The sequence below is a fragment of the Phacochoerus africanus genome, chromosome 8 (assembly GCF_016906955.1).
Source record: "Phacochoerus africanus isolate WHEZ1 chromosome 8, ROS_Pafr_v1, whole genome shotgun sequence".
In the NCBI taxonomy this organism is placed as follows: domain Eukaryota; kingdom Metazoa; phylum Chordata; class Mammalia; order Artiodactyla; family Suidae; genus Phacochoerus; species Phacochoerus africanus.
In genome coordinates, this window is record NC_062551.1 from 14,467,581 (window position 1) to 14,485,691 (window position 18,111).

Below are 18,111 nucleotides of genomic sequence, written 5' to 3' on the forward strand. Positions count from 1 at the left end.
TCCATAGTGGCTGTACCAGTTTACATTCCCACCAACAGTGCAGGAGGGTTCCCTTTTCTCCACAGCCCCTCCAGCACTTGTTATTTGTGGATTTATTAATGATGGCATTCTGACTGGTGTGAGGTGATATCTCATGGTAGTTTTGATTTGCATTTCTCTTCAGTGTAATCTTTATTTTAAAAACATAGATCAGAGCAAGTCACTCACTCTCCTGGTTCAAAACACTTTAACGCCTTCCCATCACTCTTAGGATTAAAATGCAGACTCTTCACCACGGAGACCCTACAGCATCTGCTGCTTCACCATCCAGACTCAATTCAAAGGCCCCTTTCCAGATCTATATAAAGAAACCTGCCCTCCTCCTCACAGTTTACATGTCAGATTGTCTTCTTCCTTTTTTATTGCTTGTTCTCCCTTTTCCACACACTCTAGAATGGGTGCATTACTAGCAGAGTTCACCACTCTATCTCCAGCGACAGCTAGGTTAGGTGCTCAAACATATTTGTTGAAAGAACTCATTAATAGACGTTAATTTTGTATGTTTTAAAATATCCTTACTTGCCAAAAGGTTGCCAATTCTGTGGGGTTCATCATTAAAAAAAAAAAAAGTTTAAGTCCAGGATTATTGTAATAAATAAACTGGCCTCAAGTCCCCTACAACACAGTTGTTAGGAGGATAACAGGAGAGGGAGGAAGAGAAGGATAGTGGCCGGGTGGATGGATGGGTGAGAGAATGGATCGGTCCACGCTGCAAAGAAAACCCAAGCTGTTAGCTGCGAGCTCAGTTCCCTAGGCCGCCCGTCTTGCAGACGTAACGGAGTGGATATCAGAGCCGACGGGCAGGAGGGCGGGCGGTAGGTCTCTCCCAGGTGTGTAAAGCATCTCGACGCTCCAGGACCCCACCAAACCCCGGAACGCTAGCGCCCAGACCCCTGGCCGCGCTCAGGGGCGCACCCTGCCGGTGAACGCCTACTGGCCCTCAGCGGGGTTAGGGCGCGTGCGCGCAGGTAAGCGGCCCGCCCCACCTGGCCCCGCCTCCGGGCTTGGCCACCTGCCGGGGAAACTTGTGGATTGTTGCCCTCGGGTCGCTCTGGGGCGGGGACGCGGAACTCGGCCATGGAACGCACGTCGGGGACTCGAGAGCCCCGGACTCGGCCGAGAGAGCGGGATCCAGACCGGCACCCTAGCCCGGACCGAGATCGCCACCCCGAGCGACAGTGGGACAGAGCTGGGGACCCACGAAGGGAGAGAAACGGGGGAGAGCGAAGGGACAGGGACCGCGACAGGGAAAGGAGGGACCGCGACAGGGAAAGGGACCGACACTCCCACCAGGACAGACACAGGGCTGGGGACCATCATGGAAGTGAACAAAGAGTCTCAGAAAAATCTCGCCCAAGTCGGACGCGGGACGGACCCCGGCAGCCGACTTGGGACCCAGCCCCGCCACCCTGGCCCACGCCTTGGGAAACCCCGAAGCCACCATCCTCGCGGAAGGGGGGCCTTGAACGCCGCGGACCGGAAAGGTGAGGTGGGAGAGGGCTTGACCTCGGCCGGGAGAAAGCCTCGGTCTGAGGCCCGCCTGCGCTGCTCTACGCCCCAGAGACTTGTCCTTGGAAGTGGGTTTAAAGGAAGTGCGATTCCTCCCTTTTGAGCTCTTAGAGGGGATCTGGGAGGGAAGGAAAAGCTTACAGTGTCCTCACTTCTGGACCTGAACGATTAACAAAGCAGAGAACGTCCCCCCTAACCGCCCCCCCCCCCGCCCCCCGCCTCGTTGCACTGCTCGGGACCAGGTAAAGAGGAAGAAAGGACTTCAGGACTAGAAATGGGAAGGGGTGGGCGGGAGGCTGGGTGGGTGGGGTTAACCTGAGGCTCCTCCCTGTCGTCCTGTGACCACAGGACCGCCCCCTGGAGCTTCACACCCTTGTCCAGTGATTCAAAACCCAAAGTCTCATTCCCTGGAAGCCCCGGCCTAATAAAGTCAGACCCATGAAGAATTCATAGTTTAATGTGTAACCCCTCTCAGGAACATATATGTATTTCAAAACCAGACAGCTGGAAGAAGCAACACTTTTAGCTGAAGAACTGAACGTACCGAAAACTCAGCCCCAAAGGGCAGAGGTTCCCCCGCCCCTTTGTGAGGGAGGTCTTTCTGGGCAGCCTCAGCCTGATCCCACGACTGTTTCGGAATCTACCCTCCTGAATGAAGGAATCTTGTCAACCCTACCTGATAAAACAAAGTTCCTGGAAGGCCTGGAGGTGAGAGCATCATGATATTCTGGAAGACTTTGTGATCTGGGAGAGACTGAGGAGAGGCAGTGGTCCTGGATGACACCCACCCCCCTTCTAAGGAGGTGTTTTTTGTTTGTTTGTTTGTCTGTCTGTCTTTTGGGGCCCGCACCTGTGGCATATGGAAGTTCCCAGGCTAGGGATTGAATCAGAGCTGCAGCAACAACAGATCCAAGCCACGTCTGTAACTTACATCTCAGCTTGTGGCAATGCCGGATCCTTAACACACTGAGTGAGGCCAGGGATTGAACCTGCATCCTCACGGACATCAGTCGGGTGCGTTAGCACTGAGCCACAATGGGAACTCAGGAGGTGGTCTTTTCTTCGTTGCACATTCCATCCAACTCCCACATATTACTGAATGCTCAGATTAGGTGCCAGGCCAAGAAGGGGACAGCCAGGTATTGGAGTAAAGACTGCTTCTGGTTTTTGACACCTACCCTTATTCCTAAGAGGAGTCCAAGTTCCTCTCTGCTATGGGACTTGGAGGCTTAAGCCCAGTCTCTTTCCGGGTTGTGTCCACACAGCGGGAAAGCTACTATCCTGAGTTTATGTTACCTTATCTAGAACTAACTAGCCAAATGGTGATAAAGGGTGTGTCCAAACACAGGCACTAGCTTTTGTGTCCCTGCCGAAAGCCACACTGCATTGCCTGTGCCTGACCTGGGAAAATCCAGAGCTTCAGGTTTATTGTTTTGTTTTTATTTTTTTGGCCATACCCACAAAAGGTCAAAGTTCCCGGGCCAGGGATCAAACCTGTGCCCAAGTTGCCACCTGTGCCCTAGTTGTGGCAATGCCAGATCCTTAACCCACTGCCCCACACAGGAACTTCCCAGAGCTTCAGTTTTAGGTTTTCTTCTAAACTGGTGTCCTGATCCCCCTGCTCGACATCCCCCACCCTGTCCCAGCCCCAAAGCCAGTGAAGGGAATGTTTGCTTCTTTTGCTCAAAGACACTAGGTGGTTTGAAACCAAGAGCGATTTATTTCTGTCTCTCCTCCACATAACAAGCATTTATTTAATAGATGGGAGGTAGAGCCAGAGATAGCAGAGATCGACTCACAGTGTCCACAGTCTCGAGGTGACCCACAAGCAAACCAGCCAATTGCAGCATGTGAGCTACTCCAGAGGGACGGATTCAGAGAGAATAGAGCTAGGGCCCTGATTGGGCTCTGGAATGTTTCCTGCAGGAGTCGGGCTGGCAAAGGAAGAGAGTGAGCTATGAAGAATGTCCAAAGTTATGGTACCACCCATAACCTTGAGAAAAATTTCTGATTCAACTCTTGCCAAAATAACAAGGGAAGGAAGAGAATACCAGCCTGGGCATCAGAGTCCTGTGAATGCAAACTAGTTTTGAAAAGGGTCTGTTCCTCCTCGCTGAACTGAAAAGCCCCCCTAGGCAGCTGCCAGCATCCAAGGCAGGGCTCAGAATTACACGGATAAGTGAGGCCCTTAGCGGAATTGGGCCAAGTATCTGGATGCCCTGTGGAGGCACCGAACCAGAAAGTTTTTCTGGAGTACGAAATACTGCAGCAGATTTTCTGTCCTGCACATTCTTTAATGTCTAGACCCAGCATGAGGCGTCCTGAGTTCTACTGCCAAGCAAGCTCCCGAATGTGAAGCCCCCTAATGGCCATGTTTGTGTTTGTTTATAGTGAACGCACTTCAGGGAGATACCAGCTCTCGAACCCTGGGCCTGGGCTAGAGGAAGTGGAATATTACCAGTCAGAGGCTGAAGGACTCCTGGAATGCCACAAGTGCAGATACCTGTGCACCGGGAGAGGTGAGCCATGTGGAAGGTGGTTCAACCATTTACTTACTGTTGCTGGCGGTTCCGAAGGGGTCCGAGCTGGTGAAATGAAAATTGAAGCAGACTTCCTTTTGGTTTCTAGCATTTTCATTTTCATACTTTGCTTCCCCTTTGATTGAAAAGGTAGGCATGAGGTTCCCCTTTGCTTAGAAAAGGTAGGCCTGTCTGCGAGGGGCGGCTGGCTTTCCCGGGTTTCTCCTCGAATGGAGATGGACGTGCCCGGGGTCTGGCGAAGCAGCCATGGCTGCAGTTTTCAGGCTGCAGGTGGAGCCGCAGGCAGAGCCAGGAGCGTTAGAGAAGGAAGAGCACCTGGAGATGGGAGCCAGGCTGAGCTCGTGCCCCGGGATAGGAGAATGGATGCCCAAACACGCCCTCACGGCTGTTAAGTGCTGTTGACTGAGACCCACAGTAAGAAATACCTTTTACACTAAGAATGAGTTCACGTGTGTGCCCCTGAGCGCGCGCGCGTTGGGCGCGCATGCGCACACGCACACGCACATACAGCCTGAAACAGTAAGACCCTATCACATACCAAGTACACTGACAATGTCTATCCTATTCTGTTTCATTGAAAACAAACAGAAACAAAAGAAAACACACCCTTAAGAACACGTACACGATACCATGTGTCAGCGCCAAATGTGGTTTCCCAGCGTTCCCACCCTGGCACCAGGCTGCCCTTGCCTACGAAGAAGAAAATCTGGTTTGTCAGCGTGAGCCCTTACGGCTCACAGGATTTGGTGAGAAATATTCCTAGGCTGCCTGTGACTAAAGGGGGAAAAGTTCTCAGCCTAAGGGAGAAAAATCAGGGAACTTAATACCTGAAGATGTCTCTTAGGCTGATTACAATGAAATTCGCTCTTACAGAATTATGTAGGACTTTCACGGATGAGCTCCAGGCAATCCAGGTACAAGAATCCTCACTCTCGTTTACACACTTGGGCACACCCTGTTGCTTTTAGTTCTCTCAACAGCTCCTAAGGCAGGGAGAGGTTGCAATAAGTTACGCAGTCACACAACTGTTAAATGAGCAGCTGGAATTGAAACTTAAGAGCTTCCCTGACGCTAAGGCCTGAAATGGTTTACATGCTTGATCTCTTTCTCTTCTGTTTTTCTTCCTTCCTCCTCCCTCCCCCCCCCCCTTTATTTTACTCCCTCCCTTTCTTTCTTTCTGCCTGTCTTTCTTCCTTTCCGACCTCCCTTCCTTTTTTAACCTTCTTCTCTGGATGATATAAATAGTAGGAAGAAGCCCGAGGCTGCTTAACAGGTTTCTCTGTAGAAGTATTCTTCTGTGATTGATTTACCAAGAGAGGGCAGAGCTTGCCAGGGGACCCCATCAAAACACACCTTGATTTAGCTTTGATTGCTTCTGGCTATTTGGCTTTGGGCCTAGAGGTTGGGTTTCTGAGTTGAGATAGTGAAAGGATGATTCAACAGCAGCAGCTAACAAATGAAGGCTTAGAAAAGATCTCTGGACATGCAGGGACCCATATAAATACACAATGCTGTGTTGTGTGGAGAGACACAGCCCTTAAACACCGGGGACTTGTCGCAAGCAGGAACTGCATGCCAGGGTAGAGGTCGCCTGAAGGTTTTCAGCCTCCTCTTAGAGGGGATTTTTTGTGACTTCTTTTCCTCATTGGTAAAATGACATCCCCCTGCGACAAACTGGCAAAAAGAGTAGGCAGCTGTGGCTCTAACTTCCTGGGGAGACCCTGCAGTTGGGGCTGAGTCACCGTGAGGAAGTCCAAGGGACACTGACAAAAAGAGATAAACCCCGAACTCATGGTTACAGGCATGACTCCTCGGCTACTAACATCTTTAAAGGCTGAGGATAAAGATCAGATAAAAACCAAGAGCAAATGTCGAGTGCGCATATCAGATCACGGAATCCTGGGCATGCATGGATTGTGCTCATTTATTATGAAGTAATACATGAAACAACAGGAGGGACCAGTGACGAGTGAGCAGTTCCCTGGGAAGAAGGTACTGGTCTGCTCCCCTCCCGGCTCCTCCCAATTTGCATTTGGAACAGCGTCTCCTTTCCCTTCTGTCCTCTTCCTCTCCCTTTAGGCCCTTGTGCTCCAACAGTGATGGAGAAGCTTGTAAAAGGAGTGCTGGGCCAGTGTAACAGGAAAAGTATTTAAAATAATAATAATTATAAATAAATAAAAGGGTGGGGTCTGCATTCAGCTTGTAGCCTTAGGTGCAAAGCAGCCTTAAAGGTTTAATTTCATTCTCTCCCCAAAGGCTGTGATCTCTGCAGTCAGGGGTGCTGTCTGTCACACAGAGCCTGGCATTGTGGTTTTGGAGATGGCTTCTCAGTGTCAATGGCACGGACTTGTGGTCGCCCTGAAAAGGGTCCGAGGGATAGTTGTGAGGTTTCGGCCTCTCAAATTGCATGCTCCACCCCCTCTATATGTTTATTTAATACCCTAACCCACTGCTTAACTGACTGAGCTTATATTAAGATTTCAATTGACTTGACTTTAAGAGTGTTAACTCATTAACAGATCTGAAGGATTCAGCCAGAATCAGAAGAAGGAATGACCTAAAATGCACTGCTGCTTCTTAGTAAAGAGAGATGCTGACTCAGTGAACCAGATCCTTTCAAGGGGCAAGTAAGGCATAGAGAGGCTCTAGGCCTTTCTTTTTAAAAGCACATGCCACCAGACCTCTCCTCTAGCCCTGATGCTTTCTGATTCTATTAACGTTATAGCAGAAATAGCGCTTGTGGAGCCTCTGTTCTCCTCAAACTCTATTAAGAAATACATAGCATCTATCTCTCCCAATGGCAAAACATCAGGAAAAGCCTAAATGTCATTTATGTTGGAATTATTTAAATTCATTGTAACATTCTACACTGCCTTTAAAAATATGAAGTAAAATGGAGTTCCCTGGTGGCACAGTGGGTTAAGGATCTGGCATTGTCACTGTTGTGGCTCAGGTCACTGCTGTGGTGCAGGTTCAACCCGTGGCCCAGGAACTTTCATATGCATGAGCACTGCCAAAATAAAATAAAATAACAAATTAAAAAGTGAAAATATTAAGGGAACATATTTGCTGAGGTAGAAAAAATGTTCACACTATATTAAGTGGAAAAATGGGTTATATAGAGAGACTAGAACCCTCTTCTTACCTAAAAGGAAATCAACAACAGCAAAAAGTATGCACATGTGGTAGAAAAGTCCAGAACAGGTGTTTGTTCCCTGGTGGCTCAGTGGGTTAAGGATCCAGTGTTGTCACTGTTGTGGCCCTGGTCACTGCCATGGCACAAGCTCTATCCCTGGCCTGGGAACTTTCACATGCCATGGGTGCAGCCAAAAAAAAAAAAAAAAAGTCCAGAAGAGAAAGTAGTGGTAACAGTGGTTATTTTTATTGTTTGGATTTTAGATAATTTTTACAATGTATATTTCTGTTTTATCAAGATTTTCCAACATTGGAGTTCCCATTGTGGAGCAGTGGTTAACAAATCCGACTAGGAAGCATGAGGTTGCGGGTTCGGTCCCTGCCCTTGCTCAGTGGGTTAACGATCCGGCATTGCCGTGAGCTGTGGTGTAGGTCGCAGATGCGGCTCGGATCCTGCGTTGCTGTGGCTCTGGCGTAGGCTGGCGGCTACAGCTCTGATTCAACCCCTAGCCTGGGAACCTCCATATGCCGTGGGAGTGGCCCTAGAAAAGACAAAAAGACCATCAGGGTGCATTACTTTTATAATTGAAGAAATCAATAATTTGTTTGCATTTGGGGAGGAAATTGCAAAGTGTAAAGCTGATTTGTGAGAGGACATGGTTTCAATTAGGGAATGCACAGGTGTAACACAGCTTCATACTAAGACAAATGCGGTTCTTTAAGAGCCAGGGAGATAGGACGGCCTCACCCTACAGTCAGGTGACCCTTTAGAACTGTACCAGCACGTACACCTCCCAGCTCAGAAGCACCCAACTTTATATCACGCTGAGAAAAAGGAGCTACACACAGGACGGTATATAACTGTATGAGTCCATTTGCATGAAATCTTAGGAAAAAACAAACCTAATTCCTGATGGTGGAGAGCATGTGGCCTGAGGAGGAAGTTCACCGCAACGTGTTACCAGGGAACTTTCTAGATATGAAAACAGTCTATATCTTGATGACTGCACAGCATAGCTCTTTGTCAAAATTCATCAAGCTGTATGCTTAATGCAGATCTTTTTGTTGTATATGAGTTGGATCACAATAAAGCTGACTTTAAGCAAAGCAGCCCACTTTGGTGGAAGAGCTAAAGCTGTTTCACTGCCCAAGACAAAGCTGCCGAGGGTTCTGAAAAAAAAAAAATCCAGCCCTGGGAAGTATCATAGCCCAGATCTGCTCTTTAGGGAAACTGAAAGAAAATAAAAGTAAACTTTAAAACATACTTGTTGAATTAAAGTTTAAGAACAGTACAACCAATTCTGCTGCTTCATTCAGTGAGCCTTCTAGGTTTAATTAACCTACCCTTTCCCACTTCTAATACATACAAACCGAGGTTAACATTTTGATGGATAACTTCCACGCTTTTTTCCGACTTCATCGTTTATGTTCTCAACGCTATGTTGTAATTCCCTTCACCCTTGGAGACGTTTCCTCTTTCAAAGTGAAGCTGGCCCCAAAGCACATCCAAAGAGGGCATAGCTGTTTTTTAGTCTTCTTGGCAGGGGAGCGCTAGGGTGTCTAGATAGGACGCCTTTCTTTCCGCTCACGGGACACATCCTCCCCACATCGCCCCGCGGCCCACATGGGGCTGCTTTGCTCTTTGGAGAGTTGCCCTTCTCGGCCCAACGTACTCCCGACATCATTTCTGGAGACCACAGTTCCCTGCCACCATCTCCTGCTCATCAGGCAGCTTTGGCTGCCCAGGCCTCCCCGAGCGCAGAGTAAAGAGCCGGCCGCCGCCGTGTGAGCGGCCGCAGGGAAGACGGGCCTCCAGGTGCAAGTCCCCGCGTGCAACACGGCCTCTTCAAAAACGGTAACATGCCCTTCTTTTGCAGCCTGCTGCCAAATGCTGGAGGTTCTCCTGAACTTGCTGATCCTGGCCTGCAGCTCTGTGTCTTACAATTCCACGGGGGGCTACACGGGCATCACCAGCCTGGGGGGCATTTACTACTACCAGTATGGAGGGGCTTACAGTGGCTTCAGCGGTGCTGATGGGGAGAAAGCCCAGCAGCTGGACGTCCAGTTCTACCAGCTAAAGCTGCCCACAGTCACCGTAGCCATGGCCTGCAGTGGCGCCCTCATGGCTTTCTGCTGCCTCCTCATCGCCGTGGGCGTCCTGCGGGTCCCGTGGCACTGTCCCCTGTGGCTGGTGGTCGAAGGCTTGTTGGGCATGCTCGTCGCCTGCGCCTACATCCCCGCCTTGTACTTCTACTTCCACAACCTGTCCGCTGCCTACGCCTCTCCTGTGTGTCAGGAGAGGGAGGCGCTCTACCAGAGCAAAGGATACAGTGGCTTCGGCTGCAGTTTCCATGGGGGAGACATAGGAGCTGGAATCTTTGCTGTCCTGGGCATTGGGATCTTTGCCCTGGGGGCTGTGCTGGCCTTCCGGGCTTACCGAAAGGTCCGGAGGCTGAAAGAGAAGCCTGCGGAAGTGTTGGAATTTTAGGCTTTTTAAAACGCGCTGCCCAGCATGAGTGATGGAAGTTAGGCTGACCTACTGGTTTTCCCGGAAGACTTTGTGGTGGTGCTTCCCGATCCTGTTACTTCTCCACAGGACGGTTTGGTTTGCTGGGCCTGGCTCCTGGGGACGTGAGGCAGCATTGCCTGGTGTCACAAGCCCTGGTTCTGGAGCCCTCTGTTGATGAGGGACTCGCCAAAATTACTTAAACAAACAAACAAAGGAACAAACAAACACTAACCAAAACTGGAGCCCAAAACTCACAAGGAAAAGGCCTGGGAGCAGCAAAGTAGACTTCAGTAAATAAAGGGAGATAATCAAGTGAATTTGAAGAACCGTATCCTCAGAGTTCATGAAAAGCCACATGGATGGGAAACAGTAGTTCAGCCCGAAGTTCTCTAAATACAACTGCCTCAGGCTGATTAGCTTCGAATTGCTTTCCTTACTGAACTCTCAGGGTCCTTCACTTCCCGAAGGCTCTGGATGGCAGGAGTGGGGATGCTGGGGAGACTGTTTCTCTAAGATTTAAGTTGGAGGGAGGCGGGGGCTGAGGAAAGAGGAATCAGATAAGTCCACTGGGTTGCAAAGAAGCTATTCTAATAAGCCCCTCACAATGGGCTTGAAAGCTCAATAAGTGTTTTGTCCTCTTGTAAATATACCATTGTATGAGGAATTCGGCTCAACATCTGGAATTCAGGATCCATCCCAAATTAAAGAATGTAAAATCTTTCCCAGCAGAAGAATGCTACTTGTGGCCAATTTCATGGGTTCTTACTACATGGTTAATTATGACCTGTGGCCCATTACCACATATTCTTGGTACAAGTGAATCTGTTCTTTGCTTTGTTTGACTCCAATAAAAATCCAAAGAGAAATTTTACTTTTGGAGGTGATGGTTCTCTTTACATTTACAGTATAATTTCCGTACTTATTATGTTTAAAAGGTGAGTTCCATTTGGATTTAGAAAAGGAAGTACATTTTCTTGCTTGAAAATTATTATAAAACTTCTTAAAGAATATATAAGAAATAATAGTATTTGCTTCTGGAGAGGAGATTTTTGTTTCATTTTATGTAGGACCTGACTGCACACATATTAGTTTTATTTTAATTTTTCTTTTGGCTGTGCTTGCAGCATGTAGGTGTTCCCCGGGGCCAGGGATTAAACCCATGCACAGCAGTGACAACACGAGGTCCTTAACCCACTGAGCCACCAGGGAACTCCTAGTTTTATTTTAGAAAAAAGTTTTAAAAGTTTGAGTTGCTCCCCTCCGTTTTTTTCATATTTACAGTGACAAGGCAGATAGTAGGCGTATAATTAAGCAGAATATTAAACGACCAGCCACAAAGGCAGCCTCACCCAAAAAGGTGCTGTTTTATGATAAAAGTCTCCTGTCTGTTTCAGTCTCCGCTTCCCTCTACAGAGCCTTCTGCTGTCTCTCCAGAGACTTGTTCCATCCCACTGTAGGGATAAACTGCTAGCTCTGGTAGCCACGCTTTTCTCCAGATGTCTGTGAGCATACCTGGAAGTACCTGAGCCCATCTGAGGTTTTCAGTGAAGCCAGGTCAGGCCTGTCCAATACTCTGGTAATATTCAGTGGTCATATTCCTTCATCGCTGGACCCGGCAATGGGCCATTCACTCCTGACTGTTGTGGTCAGTGGAGGGGGGTGGACAAGATCCAGATACATCACACCGCAGCCTACCAGGCATGAGCTGCCGTTTGGCAGAATCTGGCCCAGGAGGAATGTCCAGGTTGTCCATACTCTGCAGTGGTCACAGTATTTCTGCTCCCCTTCAGGGTGAGACGTTAACCTGCACCCGGAGGGGACACCAAGGCAGAGAAAGGTGTTGCGGGGGGTGGGGGGGGAGGACAGCGACTCGCCATGAATTAGAGGGGTGTCCGGGTCAATTCGCTTGCCCTGCAGTAGGGAGAGTAGCCAGTAGCTTATGGTGCCTGGGTGGAGAGTGGGCAGTTCTGGTCTGATGTTATTTTCAGATTTAACTTAGAGGAATGTAGCTTCTCAACTGTCAGAGCAGAGCTCTTAATTGCTGTGTCCCGTGAACCGCCTAGGAATGTGTGTGGGCCCAGCAGAAGATGGGGTCAGCAAGCCCATAGCTGTTGCCCGAGTGTGTTAGACGCTGGTCTTTAGCAGCCAGTGATAAACATCATGATGCCCCCTTGGGTATTAGAGGGTTTCCTGATTTCTGGGAAACCACGCTTTTCATAAATTTGTCCCATTTCTTCTTTTTCTTTTTTTGTCTCTTTTAGGGCCACACCCATGGCATATGGAGGTTCCCAGGCTAAGGGATTGAATTAGAGTTGTAGCTGCTAGCCTACACCACAGCCACAGCCACAGCAATGCCAGATCCGAGCCGAGTCTGCAACCTACACCACAGCTCATGGCAACAACGGATCCCCCACCCACTGAGCGAGGCCAGGGATTGAACCCGCGTCTTCATGGATACTAGTCAGGTTTGTTACTGCTGAGCCACAGTGGGAACTCCTGTCCCATTTCTTCTTATGTCTCTTACTAATAATCGCTTCCATTGTATAAATTTTACTGGGGAGCATCGCCATCCAGTTGTATAAACTTTATGACTCTCTCCAGGCACCCGTCACGCACTTACTCTCATTTGGGTCCCACCCTAGCCCTGTGGGATAAGACAGACAGGCCTTATCTTCACTTGTCAGATGAAGGGTCTGAGGCTTAGAGTCAGTGCCTTGGGCACGAGGCAGGAAAGAGCGGGCGTGTGAGCCTGGCATTCCCACTCTCGGTCCATATGCTTCTCCCTCACCTCTGACCTCCAAGGGAATGACAGGAGGTCTTCTCCCAGGAATTCGCCTAAGAGGCTGGGGTCTCTGTCAGTGACAGACAAGAAGACATTCGACTCCATATACCTGTTGGCTTCTGCTGCCCCATGGCATTTGTGGGTTCCTTAAACCTGCAAGAACCCCTCTAATTGCACAGGCCATGTATCCAGCAGGAGGATCCCCGATAAACAGTCTGGTCCATCCACACAACGGGGCTGGAGGCCACATAACAGCATGTGCACATGGTGGGCGCTGATCTGGAAACCTTTCTAGGAAGAGTAAACGAGAAATGCACGATGCAGAGTGGTGCATGCGGCCTGCTCCCGTGTGACACATCCAGGGAAAGGAGGATGAAATTCAGATCTCAGTATTCTTACTTGCATCAAGGAATGCTGGAAAGTTATACTGGAAAATAACGAAAATAACGAAAGTGACTGGGGGCAGAGAACAGAGTAGTTAGGGACATGGGTGACTTTCCTTAATTTATACCACTTTATGTCTATTTGATTTTTTAACACATTTAAAATATGAAATAATTATAGACGCACAAAACATGGCTACTATAGGAGAGATCCTGCATTCCCCTAGCCCAGTTTTCCCCGCTGGTGGCGATAGTGCAGTATCACAACCAGGAAACTGACAACCTCCAGAGCTCGTTTGGATTTTGCCAGTTCTCCATGCACTCGGGTTGGTGTGAGTGTAGGTCTGTGCGGCCTTATCACATGTATAGGTTCATGTGACCGTCACGCCCAGCCACAGAACTGCCCCCCCTCATCCAACACCCCTAGTGCTTTCCCCTAAGTCACCCCCCTCCCCCACGCATCTCCATCCCCCGAAAACCATGGATCTGTTCTCCAGCTCCGTAATTCTTCTTTTTTTTTTTTGTCTTTTTAGGGCCACACCTGCAGCATGTGGAGGTTCCCAGGTCGGGGTCGAATCAGAGCTATAGCCGCTGACCTACACCACAGCCACAGCAACGCGGGATCCGAGCCGAGTCTGCAACCTACATGGAAGCTCATGGCAATGCAGGATCCTTAACCCACTGAGTGCGGCCAGAGATCGAACCTGTGTCCTCATGGATACTAGTCAGATTCGTTTCCACTGAGCCACGATGGGAACGCCAAATCTAAAAAATCTTAATTTAGATTTTTCCAACGTGAGTATAAAAAACAAAACCCAAGGATGTTATGGTTGAATCCGACAGTGTCCCCAGCATCAGGTACTGTTTCTCTTGTCTGACCGTGGAGTTTGCCTGGGTGAGTGCTGTCAGTGTTAAATCCCCAATCTCTCTCCTCCTAGGTGTGATACAGATAGTGGAGGTGATACTGAATGGGATGGTTCTCATGTGTATCGTGGCCTCCTACTTTGTCCTTGCGGGATTCAGCGCCAGCTTTGCCAGCGGCGGCGGCTTTGGGAACAATTATTACTCACCGTTTGAGGGCACTGAGCTGGAGCAGGTTCGGCAGCTGGACCAGCAGTACACGATTCTCCGGGCACCACTGATATATGGCGGCGTGGCTGTTTCTCTGGGGCTGGGTGTCCTCACCATGGGTGTTTTACTCCGAGGAGCCAAGAGTCTAAACAAACTGCCGAGGAGGTGGCTCCTGCTGGAGGCCGCCTTCAGCCTCCTGGCAGCAGTGGGCTACTGCGCGGGCATCGGTGTTTACCTACACGCGGCCTTGCAGATCAATGCCACAGACACCTGCAGGACACGAGAGAGGGTCTATGCCCGCAAGGGTCTCACCTGGATGAACTGCCAGCTGGCAGGCACGGATGGAGCAGCAGCCACCTTTGCCTGTCTGCTGGTGATGATGTACGGTGCCAGCGTGGTGCTGGCCCTGCGGGGCTACCGGGAACAGAAGCACGGCCAAGCCAGCCGAGAACCGCACAGAGGCTACGTGGACGCACCGGAATACCTGTGGTCTGGAACACTCTGAGTCTTCTTTGGGAACCTAAAAGTCAACCCACCTCCCTTGCTTCTCTCAAAAAGACGGGCCCATGAAAATCGAGCATGAGGCAAATGTTTTGACATTCTTGATTTTGTGAGCGCTTCCTTTGGCACCAGTGCAAAGCTAGACAACCATCCCATTTTTCCATCAATGTCTTGTTGGCTGAGAGCTTGAAAAAAATACCTCCACCTTTGCTACAAAGCCTACATCTAAGTTTGCCTATCGTACAGTTATGATTTGGCTCAGTGTTTACAGGAGAGATATCTTGATTGTCCCAACTAAAGTCACTAAGAAAAACATGCCATTCCACCCCCCAACCCCCCGCGAGCTCTGCTTGATCCCAGAGCAATGATTTTAATCCCAGTTGAGATTCCAACTGAGAAATTACCTTCTGACTCTCTCCCGGAGGAAAACTCTCCTGCCCGTAGGACAGTGTATGGTGACCACACAGTAACCTCATGGGTCCCAGGAAGCCTTTCTCCATCAGAGGCCAGAGGCCGGAGGCTGGATCCCTGGTGCCTGAGGGCAGGTGCTTTCAGCCTGCTTGTTCCTTCTCGGGATCCCTGTGTTAGGGCTCAGAGAAAATGATTTTTGCCACTTTTCCAAGCCAGTTTCTTTTTGTGTCAAGTCACTCGACTGGAATTCACTTTCCTGAAATATGAGGCTTTCAAATAGTGAGAAATAAAATTCACCAACTTCTTAACTGTGTTATTCAGCTGCCTGCAAAGATAAAGCCGTTGATTTTCCTTGGAGGCTTCTTTATTTCTGCATCCCTTCCAGCGCCCTACAGAGTAGGTTTTCCATTTTGATTGTAATCTCTCCTGACCCTGAATCGTTTCCATAAGGTAACAGATCACTAACACCGAATCTCAAAAATAAATTTCTTTCAATAATTTTAATCTAAAGTTTGAAAGCTGTTCTTATACTTTACAACTAGACTCAGATGTTCAATGCATGTCAGGTGCAACTAGAAATATACATGTTCTTATAAAGGGTATTTTTTTCCTTATCCTCTTTTTCCATGTTTTATTTTCATAAGTTAGATTGAACTTAATAAATTCAAGGCAAGTTTTGGTTCATTATAAAAACAGCAATTTTGACATAAATCTCGGACTCTCGAATCTATATAGTTAATAAGAAATCAGCAAACGGAAGCCTGTTTCAGTGTATACCAAAGTGTCTATTAACAGAAATTAAGCTGACGTCATTTTCCACTGATGCTTATTGGCCATTTTTACTCCTGCATGTTTGCTGACTCTTCTCCTTGGAATCTATGACCTTTTCCCTCTCCTAAACCCTTCCTACTGCTAATTCTTATAGAACCTATCCAAGGCAAGGGATCAAAACTAAACTGCAGACAGGCGTTCTAGTCGTGGCTCAGTGGGAATGAATCTGACTAGCATCCCTGAGGATGTGGGTTCCATCCCTGGCCTCACTCAGTGGGTGAAGGGTCCTGCGTTGCCATGAGTTTCGGTGTAGGTCGCAGACACGGCTTGGATCCCGAGTTGCTGTGGCTATGGTGTAGGCCAGCAGCAACAGCTCCGATTAGCCTGGGAATCTCCATCTGCCACAGATGTGGGCCTAAAAAGTCAAAAGACCAAAAAGAAAAAGAAAAAAAAAAACCAATGGGAAGATATCTAAACTATACTTCTACAAAAAGTAAAGCTTGGAGGAAAATAACTAGAAATCAACACAGCTAGGTTAAAATACAAACGTCCGTGCCACAGAATGGTGCCTCCACTCCCTTATCTTAGCCCTGAGGCCATGGTCGGAGTCCCCCACAGTTCTGAGTGATAAGATGCAGCAAAAAATCAACCCATTTCCCACCCTAACTCCCACAAAACTCCCCCCCCCCCCACAAACACTATTCTCACTTAGAATTTATTCCCTGAAATGTGTCCTGAGTGGATCATTTTCCATGTCTGGGTCCTGGGCTTGGGAAAATGAAGTCTTTGGCTTCTCTGATGCCCAGATCCAGCTACGATACTGCTCCCGAGATTCAGCGCCTCTCAATCACTTTAGCAGCACTCCGGAACATTCCAAATGTTCTAGCAAAACTTGTCGTAATTACTACCACTTGTCAGGGCAGCAGGTCAAGATTTCTTATTCACATGTTACAGATAAGGAGAGAAGCTTCAAGAAGGCCACGTGGCTTACCCCATGGTGGACACCGCATGGACTGCTCACTGTGCCAGGTCCAGGACCGAGCTAGGGGAGCCTTTGTTGGCATCATCTTGCTCTAGCTCACAATCGCTGAGAGACGGTTACTCCCCTTTAACAATCAAGAAAAGACAACTGAGCCTCGGTGGGGTTAATTTGCCTAAAGTCGAATCTTTTTAAGTAGCAGAGGCAAAGCTCAGACCCGATGACACACACTGGGCTGTGTTCTGAGTGACTAATGTGCTCTTGCGGAGTTCGAGGTACCAGGGAGGTATGACCGCACGAGGCAGAGGACACAGTGAGAACTCACTTCTGCCACCCCGCAACCGGCAGGTGCGTCTCACGGGGCTGAGGTGTTAAGCAGACGGGGGTAAGGCGCCCAGCACCCTGGAGGTGCTCAATGAACAGTGGGGGAACCAAGTTTTCAAAATTTCATTCTGCTAATGAGGAAACCGGCAAAACAACTTCAGCGGGGCCTTTGTCAAGAGAGAGGTAGCTGAGGAAGTCCAGGTTGCAGGCGACAACCAAAGCGGGAGGGGGGCAATTCAGAGACTTACCCAGATGAACAGTATCGGTGGGAGTTCCCGTGGTGGCGCAGCGGAAACACATCCGACTAGGATCCATGAGGACAAGGGTTTGATCCCTGGCCTCACTCAGTAGGTTAAGGATCTGGCGTTGTTGTGAGATACAGTGTGGGTCACAAATGTGGCTTGGGTCCTGCGTGGCTGTGGCTGTGGCGTAGGTCGGCAGCTACAGCTCCGATTCAACCCCTAGCCTGGGAACCTCCATATGCCACAAGTGCAGCCCTAGAAGCAAAAAAAAAAAAACAAAAACCAAAAAGCAAACAAAAAAACAAAACAAAACACAAACAACCATGAACCAAAACCCACTTCTATCTTGAGCTTTAGCGCCAAGGCCTTTCGGACAGACATGCTGGTCAGGTGACCCACTGCGTGCCTCTGCACCGTTGTTAGCTCTGTGCTTTGTTTAAGAGGAGCTGCAGATTATTTACAAGTTGAGTTCCCGCTTGTCAGCTCATAACCTGCACATGAAGAAGGACCATGTTTCCTCTCTTTGGGGTTTCTTTAAATATATAAACCAAGTCAGAATATAGTATTTCTTAATGTAAAAAATCTTTATTGCTATTTCAGCTTAGAAGGTGATCAAAAATATTTACTCTTGCCTTAACTGAGAGCTTCATAGTGTCATGGAATGTGGTTTTTATTTGCAGTCTTCCCCTAAAGCAAGAAAAAGCAGTAAAATCCTAAAGTTGCTTTTGATTAAGAAACTAATTCTACATACATACAAGTTAGAGAAAATTACAGTTCCATGCTAAAATAAAGTACTTACAAAATAACAGGTATTCTCCATTTTAAAACAAAGCCATGAAAAAGATACTCCATTTTATTTTATTTATTATTGTTATTTTTTACAAACAATAGATTTGCTGCAACATGCTCTGGCTC

At 48.4% G+C, this 18,111-nt stretch overlaps 1 protein-coding gene across 2 annotated transcripts; it reads left to right on the plus strand.

Moving 5' to 3' along the window:
- The first annotated feature begins 1,038 nt into the window (after positions 1-1,038).
- Positions 1,039-15,384, plus strand: MARVELD3 (MARVEL domain containing 3). Of its 2 annotated transcripts, none has more exons than XM_047789787.1 (3): positions 1,039-1,523; positions 3,940-4,067; positions 13,836-15,384. In XM_047789787.1, exons 1-3 carry the CDS (start codon positions 1,117-1,119, stop codon positions 14,471-14,473), a joined length of 1,173 nt encoding a protein of 390 aa, XP_047645743.1. In that variant the 5' UTR covers positions 1,039-1,116; the 3' UTR covers positions 14,474-15,384. The 2 variants fall into 2 exon arrangements, with proteins under 2 accessions (XP_047645743.1, XP_047645742.1); XM_047789786.1 differs by lacking the exon at positions 13,836-15,384 and adding an exon at positions 9,101-10,603 and having other exon boundaries at positions 1,054-1,523.
- The last annotated feature ends 2,727 nt before the right edge of the window (positions 15,385-18,111 follow it).